This window comes from Echeneis naucrates, chromosome 16, assembly GCF_900963305.1.
Source record: "Echeneis naucrates chromosome 16, fEcheNa1.1, whole genome shotgun sequence".
In the NCBI taxonomy this organism is placed as follows: domain Eukaryota; kingdom Metazoa; phylum Chordata; class Actinopteri; order Carangiformes; family Echeneidae; genus Echeneis; species Echeneis naucrates.
Window position 1 is genome coordinate 21,073,004 of NC_042526.1, and position 20,032 is coordinate 21,093,035.

The window sequence follows — 20,032 nt, forward strand, 5'->3', positions numbered from 1 at the left end:
GGAGTTACAGGTTTGTGAGAGCCAGAAATCTTGCGTTTTTATGGGTGACCAAATGCTTATTTTCCACCATAATTTGCAAATAAATTCTTTAAAAATCCTATAATGTGATTTCCTGGATTTTTTTCTCATTTTGTCTCTCGTAGTTGAAGTGTACCTATGATGAAAATTACAGACCTCATCTTTCTAAGTAGGAAAACTTGCACAATCAGTGGCTGACTAAATACTTTTTTGCCCCACTGTACCTTTTTTCTCACCTCCCTAGATAGCGCAATAGGGCTTAGATTTACCTTCTCATCTTCCTTCCTGAACTTAATTATCTTAAATTCCTCCCTTTCCACCTTCCTGTTAACAATCCAGTTTTCTTCATCCGAACTATTTTCCCCTAACTCTATTTTATTTCCCTGGTTAGCATACCACTTCAGTCTTACCTCCTTGTCCTGGCTCTCGTTTGCTTTAGCTCGCACTTTTCCACTCACAACAACTCACCCTGCCATCAAAGTCCATTTCCTCCTCATTATCTACTACCTGTGATGTCATCCCAACATCCCGCAAACCAGTTATCTCCATTAAATTCACAACGCCGACTCGACCAAAAGTTCGTCTCCCCTTCGTCCATTGACATCTTCTTCTACACGTTTTTGAAGACGACGCTGCAAATTACTTCCGTGTCACATCATCGAAATAAGGGCAATCCAAAGACCTGTTGGACGCAGTAAAAACAAGCCAATGAGGCGTAGACTCTTATTGTGAAGTTGAGTGAGCACTGCTTGTTGCCCCGGTAGTGCTAGTGTTAATAGCAACGTGAAGATATCTCTGCGCTAAGCTCTGTTGGTCATGTTCAGGTGTGAACTGACGGAGGTTTTTCGGCGTCTTTCCAGGAGCAGATACTACGTTCGGTTAGTAGATTTCGTACATTTATTCATCGTCATTTATCCGGGTCGCGGTGGGGTTGCTGCAGTCAATCCTCGCTCTATGTACAGCACTGTATGTATTTTCTGTACAGCTTTGACCTTCAACCCAGCTGTGCTGATCGAAGTGGGGAAGCTTAATGGGAAACTGATGTCATCATCTCAAATTAAAATGTTTATCATGGTTTAACCCATTGGTAGAAGGCAAGGCATGGCAAATTAATTTGTACAGAATTTTACAGAATCGTAAAGTTACAGCAAAGTCTTAACGCAATATGCGATAGCAGTGTGCTTTCAGCCTCCAAAATGTGGTATTTCGTCTTCATGACACAGGGTGAGGAATGTCACATCATTACCTGTTTGTCTTTACATGACCTTTCCAGAGATCCCCCACTGATCTGACACATCATCCCAGCTGCAGCGACACCATGAGTGCAAAATCATGTGCATCTCTGCTCCAACTCTCCAGAATGGGGCTCAGACGTTGCCCATCCGAAGCTCATCACTGCAGAGCCTCAGCCTTGAGTGTACCAACCATGAATTCTGCTTGTATTTCAGCAGAATCCTCTATGCACTGCAGACGCTCTTATTGTAGTAATGTCAAGACACGTTCCTATCTTCAGTATATAAAACATAAGATTTTCCCTTCTTCACACAGTCCCCCATACAGTCATGTATGCCAGGTAGGGGACCCAGTGCTGCGTTCACATGCTGCTGCTGTTGACCCTGCAGCTATAACGGGCCCTGAGATCCAAAAGGTGATCGACACTTTGGTGAAAGTAATGCGGAAACTTGACTGTGTTGGGCTGAGCGCACCTCAGATTGGTGTGCCGCTGCGCATCTTGGTCCTGGAATATCCAGAGAGGATGCTGGAAGAGAGTTCAACTGCATCAAGGGAATTCCGTGGTCTCTCTGCCCAACCTCTGAGGATCTTTGTTAATCCTCAGATGAGGGTACTTGATGGACGGACCGTGCTCTTTCAGGAAGCCTGTGAAAGCATCTCAGGCTTCTCCGCTACAGTTCCTCGATACCTCTCTGTGGAAATCTCTGGTACACGTTTAGATTCTGTTATGTGCCAAATACAAATTCTTTTTTACATGTTCAGAAGGGAATATATCTGCATTTTAAGAGCATTAAGAATGTTAGTGAGGCTTCTGATTCTTCACTAAGTTTGTGATGCATTATAAAGTCTCCGCATTTTATTAATAGATGTGTTAGAGGGCTATTGCTAAATCCAAAAATTTTTGCACGCATGCATCCTCATTCTGCAGGTCTGAATGAAAACGGTGTAGCTGTTCTGTGGCAGGCCAGCGGCTGGCCAGCTCGAATTGTTCAACATGAGATGGATCATCTGGATGGGGTACTCTACATTGACCGTATGAACAGCAAGACATTCATCAACATCAACTGGCAGATGCACAATCAATAGAAAACAGAAACCATAAACAGTGAATAAAGACCAATCATCAAACTGACGGCTAGCGATGACTCCGGCTTTGCTCCTGATAAGATAACAGGGTTTTGCGTTCGGTTTTTTTGTTTGTTTGTTTGTTTTTGTTCATTTCCTGTTTTAGCACAGTGTCTGATCAAACTTTCAATAAATTATACATTTTGGTTTCTGGTTGTGTTAAGAGCTGGGAATCAGAATCATAAAAAATAAAAATCTATTACAGTTTTTTTAAATGATTTAGAGGAGGAACAGGGAAGAGATAACTTTTAAGTGTAAGCCAAGAGAATAGAGTTCTGTGGACGTTAGGATGTAAGGCAGGTAAAGATGCTTATGATATAATGAGTTTTGTCACCACTCATTCAACTCCGGTAAAAAGACTGTGACAAAAATCAGTACTCAAGAAGTTTCACAAGAACCTACATGAACGTGAGATCAAACTTGACATATCCTGAACATGAGCAGACATGACACAGCTCAGCATTCCAAATCAGCGGTCCCCAACCTTTTTTGCACCACGGACCGGCCTTCAAGGTGTGGCGGATAAATGCAACCAAATAAAATGATATGATAGGCATAAAAACTGCTATTTTCTAAATATAATTAACGTGAATCCACTGTGCATTCGTATGCAACTTTATTAGCAGCGTCCTCGTAACACCGCGCCAACAACATGAGTTGGGGACAGCTGTTCTAAATGACTGGTGGTCAGGTGATTTAGAGCACGTGCCATGGAATTTGCAGGGTTCAAATCCAGCCAAGAACATATACCCCAGGTCACCCTCTTCCCTCTCTCCCAGTTTCCTGTCAGTTACTAAAAATAAAAAATATTTTTTAAGAATTCTAAATTACTAATAATATGGCAATAATAAGAATAACCTAATAGTGGTATTTAGTCTTTAGGACAGTTATGGATCAGATTTAATTTAAATTGCTTCAAAAGCTGGCACCTCCTTTATTCATTTGATTATATTATGAGAATGGGCAAAAAACATTTTGCATTGAATCTTTTCCACTAAGCCCCAACCAACTTGGTCCTTTTTCCTCATATATTCACTATATGCTGCTTTATCAACTGAAATTTAGTCTAAAATATGTAATTTTAAAACTGAAACGATTCGTTAAAGAGTTTGGTCTACAAAGACCCATTGTCCCATTGTCTCTAGAAGTCCAGAAAAAAACCTGAGAAGTGCAACTACACTAGATAGTTTTTGGTTCATAGAACCACAAATGTATGGATAAAGAGTTAAAGGTGAACATTGTGAAATTGTAAAAATATGGTAACTTTGAGCAAAAGGACTTGGATATATCATTTTAACGTTTATAAAATGTGATGACCATTTCATACAACATTTTACCAACATTTTACCAATCAATTAATCAATTGAACACAAAAATAGGATTAAATGACAGTTACAACAAACATTAGTTTCACATCTTTTTTTTTTTTTAACACAGCGATTACATACAATTAGGAAGACAGCCACATAACTAGAGCCCACAATTAAAGGCAATACCATGTTCTCAGAGATCACTACTGTCGATTAGAGTTCAAAATGAGATTAAAAGAGAATCTTCACTGAGTTTCCAGCCAGTGTTCATTATGCAGAGAGAGAGAGAGAGCTGATGTTTGCATATGTATTGTAAGTATTATACAGGTGAAGACAGACATCCATGGGCTTTGCAATGAAGTTATGTTTAAGTGACCCAAGGTCATAAACTATTATCACAAATTCAAGTCTCAACACACAAAGCTTAAAAATTATGGTGATGGCCATCTACAGAACAACAGAATAATGCAAGATGTCCCAGATAGAAAAATTTGAGCACACTTAAATGCATTAAATGCATGCAATGCTGCATTTGAGCATTGTTTCAATGCAACATTTGGATGTGATCTTGCTTGTAAAAGTATGTAGATTTAAGGCATTTTCATTTTGTTAGTTGTGCCTCATTCGTGTACCATTTCTCATACACAAATCATACTGAGGATGACTGGTCAAAGGTTTGGCCACAGACACATACAACAGGATTTCTGTACCAGCAATCCCTACAGTATTCATTTCCACAGTATCTGCACAGAACCAGAGGGTTTCTTGGACATGTTTTCCCACAGGCACATACTCCGAGCTGTTTGATTGTGTGGTGGTGACATTGGCATTGGTCTACATCTCTGCAGGAACTGGAGTGGAAGATCCGGCAGCTGCAACACAGGACTTGAGGGTCCAGCTGGGCAAGGTTACAGCAGTCATGGTAGGTGATTGGAGGACAGGAATTAAATATGGATTCAGTGGATTCACATAGAACCAAGGAGGGCATTCCGCCCCTGCAAGAGAGATTTTCTATTGCACTCATGTCACTCACCCTGAGACTTTCATTCTGTACTGATACTGTTGTAGATTCTTCCAATACTTCAGGTATATTTTTTACCTCATTGTGGTTCTTCCTAAAGCAATTCTGATGCAAGTCACAGGTGAAAGTGTGCAAATTGTTGCTTTCAGTACAACAGTTCGGATAAAAAGGTGATTGGAGACCGCAAAATTGGTTGTCTCCAGTCTCACTTTTGCAAAGCCCAATACCAGTTAAATGCAGATTGATCGATTGTGATTCTAAGTCGGCTTTGTCAAGTCCCACCTCTTCAAAGGGACGCCTCCCTTGTCCTGTGCTGGGTGATTGGTTTGTGTTACTCTCTGATTCAAGAGGTGCAGACAAGATCAAGGATGTCATTCCGTTGCAGTGTGTTCTGATGGCAGAGGGAGATCCACTTGGTTGAGTCAACCAGTTTGAAGAGCTGGGACTTTCGTTGTCTTTTACGAACACCTCTCTCTGGCCACCATTAACATGCTCATCTGTATACAGATCTATATCCAACTCTCCATCAAATGGTTTCATAGGTGGCTGCTTGATATTCAGTGTCTTCTTGGTGTTGTCCAAAGCAACCTGTTGACACATCGGGACAAAAATCTTTTTATCAAAACCTGTCATTTTGTTTTGATCTTGTTGAATCTGTGTTCAGTAAGTTCAGCCCTTCTCAAACATTAGGGAGTCAATCAAGGTTGAGCAGAGCCAAAGTAATGCACTGCAATTTTCTTTTGATATGGGGGAATGCATTCATGCATCAATCCATTTTTACTGCTTTATCCCTATTGGGGTCAAGGGGGGCTGGAGCCTATCACAGCCACTTTGGGCAAAAGGCAGGGTACACACTGGACAGGTCGCAAGTCAAAGACAGGCAACCATCCATCAGCAATTATCTTATCCCCAAATGCATGTCTTTGGATGGTGGGAGGAAGCCAGAGTGCCCAGAGAGAACACACACAGACACAGGGAGAACATACAGATTGGCTCCCTGGAGGATCCAGGACCTTCTTGCTGTGAGGCAACAGCGCTAACCACTGCACCACCCCAGAAATGCATCCATTTAAGTTCTTGTCTTCAACTGAAATGTATAAAAGCTAACATTAAACGTCTCTTACAGCAGTGTTTTACAATCAACAGCCTGGAGGAATGTGTCTTCTCATTGTTCATTTCAAAGTACACTCAAAGATTTCTTTCTGAAAATTTTCAATTCCACTTAACTAGCTTTATATTGGAAATGGATGAATGTGTTCAAATATTAGCAATTATGAGACTTGCAGAACTGAGTAGAAATTTATCCAGTGCTGAATTATATATCGGGATATTTGTTATTTTTACAGCCTATTATATAAAACATAATCTATTCAATTATGTTAAATAACTTAATTGAAACTACCTGATGTTCAATATTTCAGTCTGTGAACAGACTAAAATATTGAAGACTGAGACACTGTCCTCTGTCTAATTATAATTTAATTTCATAAAAACATTTTATATTCCAACATCATTATTTTTTACATTTTTCCTTTACATTCAGCCAGACTGAAATGATATGGAAAATACTTTCATTCAGAAAATCTGGGATCTTCCTTAAAATTCAAGTAAAATGAAAGGGTTTTCAAGATACAAAGCTGACCTCACAAGCAACAGATTCATTTTTCAATTATGAAATAAAAATACCTGTAGGTTGTTTCCTCTCTGTCTCTCTCTCACCAAATTCAACTCCCACTGGGCCTTGCCAACATGCTTCCCAAGAGCCTTTTGAAGGAGGGAACACTCACAACGAGCCAAATAGAAAGCACAAGACAAGCGGAGGAGTTCATTCAGAGAGAATTCCTGGAGAAAAAGTTTCTCATGTGGAAAAGAGCTGAGCTGGTATCCTAACAGGCCAAATAGTTTCTTAATCTGTGGCACTGACAACACTGGTTTGATGTAATGGGTGAACATGCCAGAGTACATCTGGAACACAAAGGTGAAGAAAAGAGAAACAAAAAAGGCAAAGATTAGAAAATATATTAATCAAAATCTTTTTATCAGATGATTCTGTATTTAATTCATGGCAAAAAAATAAAAGACGTTTATTCTTTGATAATAATTATGAATAGCTCAACTCCCTGAAATCACAAACTAATCCCAGATTTAATTGTTTTATCCATTCATTTGTTTCATTTAGCCAACCTTGACAACTTTGTACTCTTCCCTCCAAGGACCATGGTACAGGTTGAGGGCAGCTTGCTCCAAGACCTCAAATGCTTTAGCCAGACCTTTTAGCCCTCCTCTGGCTGTGAATTGTCCACCACTGTCCACTGTTGATGCTGATGCAGCTGCTGTCTTGAGTGACTCTTCCATCACACACAATGGATTCAGACCCAGGCAGTGCAGCTCCTGAGCATCTCCATCCCTTAGTGCCCCCTCCACCTGATTCCACAGCTCCTCATCTCTGCATGCCAGACTGGACCCTTGTCCCAGAATTTGCTGCTTTAAACTTTGATCATAAGCTTTCTGTAAATCGCTGGCTCTCTGCTTCGAGTTGCTCATCATTGACCTGAGAAGGGAAAAAAAACAATCCTGTGAAATGAAACTGCTCACATAAAAAAATAAATAAAAAATAAAATAAAATAAAATAAAAAATTTGATAGTGATGTTCATTTAGATTTATATTTAGCCTAAAGTAATCTAATACATTGTTTTACAGCTTTTTTGGTGCACACCAGCTTGACCTTTAGAGTCTTTAAAAACAATGAACACAATGAGGACAACGTGCTTCAGCAGGAGAACAATACACTGACTTTAACCGAATGAACATAACATAAACATTACACATAATACATGTTAAATAAACCCAAAAAGGGGCTCAATCCTACTTAATATAAACGTTGTGATGCCCAAGGGTAAAGAGAACTTCCTTGTGACAGTGGGGGAAATACAATTCTGCCTGATAGGATTTAATACATTGCTTTATTTTTTGTACGAGCAACTATTGTAGGGAGATTTTCTGGCACATACAAAAACACTGTCCATATGGTAATTTCAGTATACTCTGCATAATGCTCGTGGCTTCTTAACATAATTTCATCCTCCTGTGTTTGTCCTTCAGGGTGGCGGAAGATGCTGGTGCCAATCGCAGCTAAGGTTATGGGCGCTTCATTACAGCATACACAAATTCATTACATTACATTGGACAATGCCTGAATTGCTCACACTGGTAACATTCCTTGCCAGATGCTAAATGCCTGAAGTATTGCACATGATGGTAGCTACAGCCTGTTCTCACTGCTGCCCTCAGTAAAGAGGTAAATGGCTATCCAGGCCCGCACATCCAGATTCATTAACACCTACCCAAGTGCAATAAAAGTACTGAAAACACAGTAGTTTTCAATATGCTGTTTAGGTATTCAGTTAATGTCCTCAGTGCAATATATTTATTTCCACCGTTGTCAGCAGTCATGCTAATTTTTAACAGTACATATATCTGTACTGGCTCCTTTTGTAAATGTATTCATACATTTTATTTTTTACTTTATCTTTCTTATTTTATAATTGTATTTTGCACCACAGAGTTGTATTTAAATTTCGTTGTGTCTGATGACAATAAAAGCATTCTAATTCTAATGAATGTGAGGAGCTCTTCTCCACTTGCCCTTACAAGTAAAAGTGAAACCACTGACGCCTTGGCCAGAATAAAAGAAAAAGTTTCTTGTATAAGTTTCATGTATAATACATTTTGACTGGCACGTTGATGTCAGGTTAGGTCAAGTATCCGCTCGAATCTGGCCTCGCTTTGTGACAACACCAATTGGGGACTGGAAATAGACAGTTGTCTGCAACTTTGACTAGCTAATTTTGCTCGGTTAACTGTTGTTGCATTGTGTATTAATGCTGGGAATTCCACCCCAAATATAAAGAGGAAATGTTACTTTCACATGAATTTGCGATAACAATAACACCACTCGAAAGCATGTATACACACGAAAGGTTTGTCTTCATTTCTGTTAGCAAACAATACACCCAAACTGGTAAACTTTTAGCATCGGGTGTGTAAGTGCACTCAGAAAGTAAAGATACCCAGAAAAAAATTATTAATGACAGACGAAGGAAATACGCCGAGTTAGAGACTACTGATTAATAAAATACATTCACGTAAAATGTTTGTAACGAAGCAATTTAAAAATCTTTCGCGAACAGTATGTCCTTATGAGCCAACCATCGAAACGAAGATGACGCAATTTCGCGGCTACCAGTTGACTTTAACCAATGCACACCTTTGGCTAACCCCATGAAGCATATAGTCTCACCTGGGTGATGCGCTTAGACAGATGTTTGGAGGTGAGCTACATAAGACATTTCCGGCCACACAGTCATTGCGTTGTCATTGCTAGCCGCTTCATGTTCCAGTATAAAGTAAACATTGTCACGTGGCACCGATTTTCTCAGCTTTAGACGGGTGCGCTTGCTAAATAGATCAGAGTGGGCCGACGGGGCGGATGGGAAAGCTTCAGTAAGGAGTTGGTCCTCTGAACAGACTAATTCAAATCATGTGGTTGTGTCTGTTACACGGTTATTTTGGTTTACACCTTTTAAAAAATCTGTAGAAGGAATTGATTGTTTTTATCACTTTAAAATGTGCCATTGCTGTTTTCTTAAATATGAACGACTCTATTTCAGACCACTGTCTATCAATGTGGGCGCCACTAATGGGAGAAGGAAAAAAACATATAAACATGAGATATTAAGTGAATCTAAAACAACTCCATAGCATAGTAGCTTATCATGAAATAAAAGAGAGGCCCTTTTTTCCTGCAGTGCTTGCCCCCCTGCCCCCCGCTGGTAAGACAACTCATCTGACTGTATACCCAAAAGATATCTAAAGTTAAAAGATGTCATCAAAAGTGGTCAGGGTCGGCACTGTATGTATTGGTTAGTCCCTTGACGTCATATGTTCTTATGTAAGTTTTCATATTAACAATAAGATAATTATTGATTCCCATTGGGGAAATTCTAAAGCCACAGCAGCACAAGGAAAGAGAGCAGGTGACAAATAAATAAATTAAATAGGACGCATATCAAAGGCGACAAAAGCGCTTGTTGGAAAAATAACAACAAAAAGGAGAAACGCAGTCATATTATGAGTTTATCTAACCATTCCATCCACTAGATGGCCCTAGATTATCTTTTACTTTTCTCTACTTTTCAGCTTTACCGCTTGGGTGAATGGTTTGGTGAACCTTCCTCATTGACCTGTGGGCGTGGCCACACTGACGCCAGCAGAGAGGCGGATCTATTGCCCCTGACTTTAAAGCCTCCAGGGTTGGCAAAGATGCTGAACTCAAGTCATCAACCTCAGCCGCCAGTTGGCCTCCATCCACAGCAAGTCACCTACAGCAGCGGCCAGCATGTCAAACTCGGAAAGGGTCGTGTTAGCTCTGGGAGGAGCGGGGACTGTGGGCTCTGGGATAGTTAAAGCTCTGCTGGATAAAGGTAATCTGCTCAGATTACTATTTCATGTTGAGTATTTTCCGCATTTCTTGGGTATTTTCTGTTTTGGGATTATTTTTATATCAATATTTGGAGTGGAAACCTTTTAATATAATGTCTTGTCGATTAATACAAATATACAACACGGTATAAATATTCTATAGGGGAGACCTGCCGTTCCTCACAGAAAGTGCTGTGCGCTTATTGTTGCATTTGAAGTCCAATATAGCAATGTGATTGTGGTTTTTAATCGAATATGAATAGCGTCTGCCTGAGTAAATTTGACAAAGCAAACTTTTTGAGTTGAATAATGTCAAAGTTAGTTATGTTACAGATCAACTCAGAAAAAGTCTGATGTAGATGTGTAGTGTGCCGACTGGTCCCACGTCACAAAACACCCTGGAAAGCTTTTGGCATGCGCATTACATATTACATGAAAAAAGTGATTTAATGAAATTATCAACGAAATCATTAAAACCACCATAGATCATTATGGTGGTCATTATCAAATATAGTACCCAGAAATTCAATTCAGGTGTTAATGCGTTTCCTGCGGTTTGGAAAGATTTAGATTTATACTTAGACATACTTATGATACAGCTGAGCAGCTGTGTCAGAAGCATTTTTAAGTTCATTAAAGCTGAAATGTAAGTTTAACTTAGACTTAGCAATTAAAATATAAATATCTGTGTTGTGAGTGTATGGTGGCATCATCGCATATTCTTGAAATAATCTAAGATCTGGGCTAGGGTTATGGACATGCAGCCCTATTACAAATAAAATCAATTTCACGATTTCATGATCTAACAAAGATTAGTCTTATATCTGTGTTAAAAGAGCATGTTTTAGCTGTCTGCACTGCAGATTAATATCTGATTCAATCTAATGCAAAATGTGTGTGTGTGTGTGTGTGTGTGTGTGTGTGTGTGTGTGTGTGTGTGTGTGTGTGTGTGAAGGTTTCAAAGTGGCTGTTGTCTCCAGGAACAACAGCCGGCTGGAGAGACTCCAATCATTTGTCTCTCCCAACACTAAGGATAACCTCACCACTATAGTGGGAAATGTGGGTAAGTTCATGTGTACCTCATTCATCTAGACAACTATCATCATCTATCCATTCATTTGGCAAACCAAAATGGCATTTTTACCCAGAAGCTGCTGACTGTGGTGTAAATAAATTATTGTAGCTGAGGGTTAGGGTTAGGGTTAGTTATGATTAACAGCTAAGTGCAGCTAAGTGCAGCCTCAACACTGTACACAAAGGCAGAGTATACCTTGACTTGAGTATACCATTGTTACTTTTCACCACTTATCATATAATCTATGATGGATATAAGAATGTCTACATATCTGCATCATGGCAGGTTACCAAGTGACATTACACATGTATGAGAGATCCATTTGGTGGAAAAATATTAGGATGATTTTCAGATAGTCAGAGTCCTGCTGGTTTTAAAGCAAGAGTCAAACAGCATGCTTTACATAGCCATGAGCATGGCTATTGGCTCTGTGAAGACAACACTAATCTGCAGCTGAGGTTAATTGAAGTTTCACAGGTGAGGCAGGTGCCCTTCTGACGATATTGATGAGACTTTAAAGTGATATATTATAAGTTTAAAGAGCAAAATAAAAGATTTTTGCTTTAAAATTAAATGAATGCATCAAATGTTACATTTGTAAAATTTACAAGTTTCCCCAATTGCATACACCATTTTCCAAATACAATATTTTTTTGGCCTGGTTGTGATATGACAAGTAGTTTATTGCTGTCAAAATTAGCTGGTGTTAGAAGCTTCTTCTATTGGTCTAACTTTGTAGTCCCCAAGGGCCCCAATCTTAGTGTGTCTGGGCTGAATTATGTCTGTTCCAGGGTCAGAGGATGGAGCAGAGCAGGCAAAGCAGGCACTGCTGAAGGCTGTGGGGAAGGTGACTGACATTGTGTCCTCTTTGGGCTTCAGCTGGTGGCAGGGAGGACCACCACACACCCAGACTCTGAAAGACCTACACTGGGTGAGTGCACCCATATAAAAAGGAGAGGGGAGTCTCACCTCTTATTATTTTGAATAGTTACATTTATAGTTTTAAACAGTAATATTTCTGAATGTTGTTACAGAGGCTTTCCCTCCTTCCCAAGAAGGGAGTTGAGATTCTTGTCTGATCATTTTGTCATTCTTAATTGCTCCAGGTAATTGAGACACTACTTTTTAGCACATTTGTGTCTTGGAAGGCTTTCTTTCCCTTGGTAAGGGATGACTCGAACGCTACCTACACCTTCATAACAGGTGAATCATCCAGCTATTCATTTCTAGTTCCAGCACAGCCTCTGTGCAGTATGTAACATTGTAGAGGATGCTCACAAACACAGAGAGTTCTAATGAACTTTCTTTTTTCATTTTTCTTTCTTTTTTTTACATAAAAAGGCTGAATACAAAGCTCATGCCAGATGAGAGTCCATGAAAAAAATAGGCTATATTCAGGATTTATTTAAAGAATATGTAATGTACTGTTCTTTTTTACACACAGCAGACAACTAACAATATTTACTTAGAAATGTGTCTTTGGCTACACACTTGATTAGGTTAAGTCCAAAAGTTTTTCCACTGCCAAGAATAGAGAGTTTGAAGGGAGAAGGGAGCCTAAATCAAAACAGTGAACTGTTGGGTAACTGCTATGTTCCTTTTTGGTTCGACACAATGAGTTTCTCGTCTCAGACCATACATACAAGTTAATTTGATATGTTATTATAAAAAGAAATGAAACCATAGAGTAACTATGTTATAAATTGACTCCAGCACATACTGTAGACAACATCCACCAGTGTTTGTCTAGTTTTCTAACCTCTGCTGCTGCTACAGGAGGAGCAGGAGAAAAGTTGCTGATGCCTGGTACAGGCTTCCTGACTGTGGGAGCTGCAAGCACTCTGGCCTTCTGCCAGGTACTACGAGAAGAGTACCCCAAGGTCCCCTGTAAACTCAACCAGGTGAGACTTTAAATGGATTACACAGCAGATGCCAGTTACCAAAAGACCTAACTTATGTCAAATATCTACCCGGCCTCAGTCTCTGAGCCTCATACTGGTTCTATACAGCACAAAATAGATAGAAAAAAGGTCCTTGGTAGGAGAGATCCTGTTCTTTTTCCCACAGAGCAGCTGGAAGAGAAAATTTATTGCATATATTAACATGACATTTAGTGATTAAATGCTCTACAAGGATATATCATCACAACAAAAGTAATGAAAAGCTGCAAAAGCAGAGTGTCTTAGCGACAAGTGTTCAAGACAATCCAGGCTTTTCAATCGCATGAAATATTCTCAAAAATCCTGGAACTCGGAACTCAGAATTGCCACAAAATAGGTCCCATGTGTAAAAAGAGACACCACTTTGATTTATCATCCACCACATTCTTTTTAAAGGTGTAGGTTTGTCATACACACAGCCATGGTGTATAGCCAAAACAATTCATTTTAACATGCCACAAACAGGACATGTCAGGCCATTTGTTTTTCTCTGTAAAGCTGCAGCAGCCCAGGTTTGAATATAAAGATATAATATATTAGAAAATATACAATTTGGCAGTTTAGCTAACTAGACTAAAAAAGTCAGAAGAATGTGAAGAATTTTTTCTTTTCGTTTTTAAATTAATTGGTTTCTGTATGTATGAAACAACCAGTTTAGTTGTCTAAGGTGTCTGTGTAATGACAGCAAAGATTATCTCTATCTGTATTTTATCAAAATCCAGTGTATGTATGTATTATATATTCTCTGTACAGCAGTTGAGGAAGTCCTGTCTGCTAACACTATGCAATATTATTATACACAACTCCGTGGAGATGCTCAACAAAAGAAAGCGAATGAGTTGTCTCCTTCACTGGTCCAGAGCGCACTGGTCCTGAAGTGTTGCAGTATATGTTGGTTGTTCAGCTCATTTGTTGGTACTGTAGTTTAGTTCTCCATTAAGATCAATGTCCGTAGTTAATTGTTGATGAAAGTTTTAACAATTTACTTCACTTTCCTTGCTAAAATTCATAATTTCCCTGTACTCTTGACTTCTATGTTTGGAAGTCAATAGAGTCAATAGTTTACATTCAGATTTATTTATTTATTTATTTATTTAATTTTTATTTTTTTATTATTATTATTATTATTTATTTTTTTTTGGGGGGGGGGGGGCTGCACTGTACTTACTCTATTCGAGTTCTCCTTGCTTCCCTTTGACAACAATACTACAAAAAGTAGACAATCTGAATTATGTGTTGATATCTTTACAATGTATCAGATGGCCTGATTTGTCTGGCTTGCTGCATTGAACTGCATTGCTATCACGGTGAGCATGAACAAAAAAACCTGACATAGTCTTTGCTGCAATCATGTTATTGGTTGGTCCTGGCAGATAAAGATCGACACAGGTGTAGCCACGCCAGACCACATGGTACCTGGTTATCTCAACCACCTGGACCTGGGCGAAGCTGTTGCCACCCTTGTGGAAAGGCGAAACACCTCCCATACTGTCTTCACCATCAACTGCCCTGCTGACTTAAAAGCGGTCGTTCTGGAGAGGACCCTTTAGATTAGGAAGCCTGTCATCCAACTCTGTCTTGGTACCTTTTCTGCTCCTGCTCAACTCCACAGAAACACATTTACAGTATATTTTTTCCCCCAAACTCCAAACCATATCTTTGCACAACTTTATATTAATAGTACGTTGTTTCATCTAATCTACTCCCTGTTAATGCATCAATAGCAACTGTTTCCCTGTTTTCTCTGCATGTGCCATTACAAAAGGTTTGTTAAAAAAACCTGTAATGCTACTTTATATTACTGTCAATCTTATTTTTCCTGCTTCTCTTCACATACCATCACACAGTTATACTCTGTCTTCTGCATTTGTTTGAATATATCCACTTTTAATCAGCATTTTATTCATCCTTTATTCATTAATCTTCTACCGCTTATCTGGGTTGCGGGTGGTGCAGGGTACACCCTGGCAGTCCATCGCAGAGCCGACATACAGATACAGACAAAGATGAAAAACTACTCACACTCATTCCCCCTGGAAATTTAGAGCCCCCACTCAACCCAAACCTGCATGTTTTTGGACTGAGGGAGGAAACTAGAGTACCCGAAACAAACCCATGCAAGCACAGGGAGAACATGCAAACTCCAGACAGAAAGGAGCCAGGGCTGTGAATCACACCAACAACCATCTTTTTGTTGAATAGCAGCACTCACGATGCCACTATTTTTTTAATGTATCTACGAAACATATTTGGTATAAAACAGATCTTTTAAGGAAAACTTCTGTTTTCCTTCCAGAGCAGATAACGATTTTGGCATGCAAAGGAGGATATGGTAAGCCAAGGTCCCCATTGCCATTTCAACAATTTGTCAAAAAGAGGCGGGCATTTGATTGTATATTGTCTGATCATACGCATTTACAAACCAGAATTTAAAGACACAGTGTTTTTGATGTATGGCGCCCTGGATGGATGTATTTGCTCTGTATTATCACACAGAAGAAGATGTGTACAGACATTTACAAACTTGAAACAACAACCATACCAAATGTTATTGGGTACTTAAGATTCTGGACACAGAAGTTTAAAAACTTTTCTAGACTTTTCTAGAAGGGAAGGCTTAGGCTTTTAAAACTGAACGATGTTAAGCATTTGACAAATTAAGAAAAAAGGGTTTTCTGATACTTCTAAGTTGGCAACATACATATATTCTTGAAATGGTGTGTCATAAAAACAGGAGAGTAAATTATTTTCACAAACTGTTTGTGTGAAAGGTATTGAGTTATGTCTGAGCACAGCTAAATAGAAATGTATTTAACTTGTGGTCAAAAGGGCCACATTTGAAGGCTGCCACTGGAGCCTCCAGTTTATAAAATGATATGATTGTTCTTAGCCTAGATCTAGAACAAAGAACGTGACTGAACTAATTGCGTGAAAAATAAAAATATTGAGGAAAATGTTCAAATCATGCATAACTTTCTCACTGCTGCATGAGGTTCACTTTTAGCTGTTTTGTCTGTGCTATATTTTACATATTTCTTGTGTTTGGCCCTTTTTAGCTTCCTTGATAAACTTAATAAAAAAAATGCTTGAATATTTTTTATTCAAACATCAAAAAACAAAATTTGCTGTGTTCATTGTGAGCATTCATTGCATTATTTGCCTGAATGTTGGTCTTTTTCTTTATTATAATCAGATTTTTTTTTTACTCTATAGAGAATTTCCAGCACTGAAATAAAATTAATGCATGCACAGAGGCGGGCCAGGTTTGGCACATGCGCATCCTCCTTGCATGGCTCTGTTCCAGTGTCGTCCCTCTATAGATTCCTTTGTCTGTTCCAAGTTATTTGGGGTAGCATGGCTCACAGAGAAACTAAACAAAAGCCAGAGTTTGGAGGCCACAATGCACTGCAGTATCAGAGTCTAGAGTTTTGTGTACTGCACAGTTAATTTGTGCATGCCTTCACAATAAGAATGTAGATTTGTCATGCTGATAATCATAATTTTTAGTCATAGTTTTGGTGGCGGTTGGGGTTGGTGAATCAGTGTGGAGTGTTTGTTTTGAACTTGTCGGCTGACAGCTCAATTAGGCCAAATTATTATTTGTGACAAATCACAAACAAGAGTCCACTGAGCCCTACATTAACTTCCACTTCACCCCCCACCCCTTTTCTCTGCGCCTGGAAAAGGCTTAAACACACCCACATTCATGGGCATGTTCATCCTCTCATTATGACTCACCTCATTCTCATAAGAAAAGAAAACTGTCTTTTGTTTAAAAAAAAGATTGAGGGGGCACACTCTTCTATAAACAGGCTCAGTGAGGGTCAATCAGATAGGAAACAATAGCAAGCATGCAGTTTCAATGAAATGACCTGAAAATTGCTTTTATGTCACAAAAGGATAAACTGTGAGAGTAACATTTTGGTTTTGAATGAAATGTTTCATTCACTATGGGATGGATTGTCACAGAGAAATCATAGTGATTTTGATCAGCACTGCTAGCAAGTCAAAAAGTTACGGAAACTATAGTAACTATATTATATATATATAATATAGAAACTCATAGTTTCTGGAAGATATATTCCACTATTTGCAGTTGCCCTAGTTGTTTTTCTATTGCCACCATGAGGTTGATATTTATTTTTATTGAAAATTTCATTCAGCTATTGCCAGTGCTTTTGGAATAAACTCTTGTTTCTTTTTTTCTCATAGCATCATTTGGTCAAATTTGAATAGTTCAATGCTTTGTGACAAAATAACTGCCATTGTTACCTGAAATCATGTGAAGACTCATCGGTAGACAACACCTGTTGATACCCATAGTGTCTACATGCTCTGTAATGCCACTCTTTGCAAAGAACAAAAAAACATCCTGCTGACTTAAAACTTACATACAGTGCTTTACTTTTCTTTTTGGAAAATGATCCGTTAATCTATAGCAGTTTGAATTATGGTTTCACTCAACTTAAAGTGAATCACAGCTTATATAAATCACTCAATATTTAGTCAGCGAGAAGGGATGAAGACTTGTGAATGGCTCTATCCTGCCTTGTACTTCATGGCACATCAGATTACAATGAGGACATGGTGATGGTGATGAAGGAAGTTCAGTTGAAAGATTGCTCCTCTGCTTTTGATTGAAAATTGGGAGTGCCTGAAATGAGAAAGATTCATATTCTGAGCCAAATAGAAAAACAAGCTAAGGAGCTACAAAAGCTGCTTTAATGCTTGTCGCTTTGGAAACAATGAAAGAAGGTTCACACATTCTAGAGGCATGTGTAATATCAGCAGCCAACTCTGAGGTCAGGGCGGCTCACAGTCAGAATTCTCATGTCACGCTATCTCTGGCAGGGTGTGTCCCATCACAATAAAACGACACATAACCAAGGACATTTCAGTAAAATGCACTTGTAAACACAGGCATGCCATTAAGTCACACAGAATAACTCAGTTACAAACTAACTAGTTCAAATTGTGGTTTTGAGCAGTGGTTTAAGGCCAAGATGTGAGAACAGGATGGAAGAATATTTTACCACAGTAGCCATGTCTGGAGGAACACTAGTGGAATGTTTGTTCTTACCATGATGCACATTTCTTTGTTGAAAAGTGGAAAATCTTTGTCCAAAAAAAGACAAATAAAAGAGTGTGGATAGTGAACAAATGTGATCCTTTGCATACCTTGTCTAGTGCATGCAAAAGGGGCAAGCTGTGATCATTATTATGCCAACAACAATTTAACTACATAAGACGTGAAGATAAGATGTGGGATCCATCAATGTATAATACTATCTTGGATTCCCATGTTATCAGGAAGCTCACTCTCTTGGTTAGACTGTTGCTGATTTTTTTACAAAGATGAATTTAAGGTTAACTCTTCACTTTCCTTGAAATCATGCCACTTTTGAAAATGGAGTAGCTACAGATGAGATATAAAAAGACAAATATATACTGGGGCATTCTTTTTTCGTTTCTGCCAAGATTTAACCTTCTCTGAACAAAGTTCTAAAATTTTGTGAGGAAATTCCAATTTGCTCAAATCTATTGCAACTTGTTTTATGCACTTCAATTTGCATATAAGGAATTGTACTAATTGTACTCTACTAATGTTGCAGAAGAAACAGTGTGAGCTGGGGGGGAGGGCAGTAGAATAGGGAGGGAATGAGATGTTAATGTTAATACTAGAGCTGAAGCTGCACTATTTAAATAGCATGGCTATTTAAACACATTCCATAGGTAAACCAGTAAACTTGTTGGTAGGAGGCTAACAAGTGAAGTTGACAGAAGTTTTTGTTGATGCTATGATGGACATGTGATGGCCACATGGCTGACCATGTGTCCACCACATCGCCCACCTACCAAAAAAAAAAAAAAAAACCCTCCAAAAAAGAAACAGAAACATTTCTGTTTTAACTGGGTATCAAGGGCTAGAGACCATTTCCTTTTTCTTACTTTGTAATTCTTTGTCTTCACAGTAGATTGACTGGCACGGTTCCACGAAGATTCTTTCCTCCTAGTAAAAAACATTGTCATTTTCTGCCTTTTCAGCTTGAGGGGACATCTCAAGCTCAAACTTTGCTCTCAAGTAGAAAGTTTGGAACAGAAATTGGAGAAGTGCAGCTCTACTCAATACATCCCATTTATTCATTAAAATAAAGTGATTATTGCAAATCCAGTGATGCAGAGTTATCAGTATTAAGTTCAGCATATTGAATTCGATCCATTATCCAAGTCAAAAGGGTCAGAGGTTCATGTCAAGTGGTTTAAGCATTTGTTTTCTTTATTGATAAAGGTCTCAGACACACACAATTCACTCATTCACATAATTTCACTCATGAAATTACATTCACATTACAAAAAGGTCAATAAATTGTTAATGACTGCAGTGGCTTGATCCACTTTGCAATATATCACAGCATACTCAGATTTTTTATTATAATTACATAAATATTTAACGGACAAATATGACTAAGTGTTAATATTACAAAATTAGGTAATATTTGATTAACCATTAGCAGTTAAGCCACAGATCTTTTCACATATTTTGGAAACATACACAGTTAAAAAAAAACCAAACAACCTATTATAAAAAAATTCAATAGTAAAGCAAGCAAGCAAGTAGATAAAAATACAATTCATAAAACTTTAGTTTTTCAGTTAATGTTAACAAAGGCAAGTCTAAAGGATTTCTTCAAACCACAACCAATCACGTTTGCATATTTTAGCCCATAACGTAATAGTCTCTACTGCCGATTCACACAGCTGTTGGCAAGTGTCCTCATGTTTTTATCCTCCTTCTTGGAGCTGGTTTCCATTTATTCCAGTCAATTA

General features: G+C 38.6%; 3 protein-coding genes across 3 annotated transcripts; 2 read left to right on the top strand and 1 right to left on the bottom strand.

Annotated features, from left to right (window-relative positions):
• The first annotated feature begins 785 nt into the window (after positions 1-785).
• On the top strand, positions 786-2,553 carry pdf (peptide deformylase, mitochondrial). The gene is made up of 3 exons (XM_029521983.1): positions 786-896; positions 1,292-1,958; positions 2,180-2,553. Exons 2-3 carry the CDS (start codon positions 1,337-1,339, stop codon positions 2,335-2,337), a joined length of 780 nt encoding a protein of 259 aa, XP_029377843.1. The 5' UTR covers positions 786-896; positions 1,292-1,336; the 3' UTR covers positions 2,338-2,553.
• A 689-nt stretch (positions 2,554-3,242) lies between these two features.
• Positions 3,243-9,134, bottom strand: spata2l (spermatogenesis associated 2-like). Its single transcript, XM_029521980.1, has 4 exons — positions 9,009-9,134; positions 6,892-7,258; positions 6,394-6,672; positions 3,243-5,295 (listed from the first exon to the last, which is right to left on the bottom strand). Exons 2-4 carry the CDS (start codon positions 7,252-7,254, stop codon positions 4,336-4,338), a joined length of 1,602 nt encoding a protein of 533 aa, XP_029377840.1. The 5' UTR covers positions 7,255-7,258; positions 9,009-9,134; the 3' UTR covers positions 3,243-4,335.
• A 913-nt stretch (positions 9,135-10,047) lies between these two features.
• LOC115055910 (uncharacterized) lies at positions 10,048-15,101 on the top strand. Its single transcript, XM_029521985.1, has 6 exons — positions 10,048-10,191; positions 11,145-11,252; positions 12,056-12,195; positions 12,371-12,467; positions 13,041-13,165; positions 14,578-15,101. The coding sequence occupies exons 1-6, from the start codon at positions 10,107-10,109 to the stop codon at positions 14,752-14,754; spliced, it is 732 nt and encodes a 243-aa protein (XP_029377845.1). The 5' UTR covers positions 10,048-10,106; the 3' UTR covers positions 14,755-15,101.
• The last annotated feature ends 4,931 nt before the right edge of the window (positions 15,102-20,032 follow it).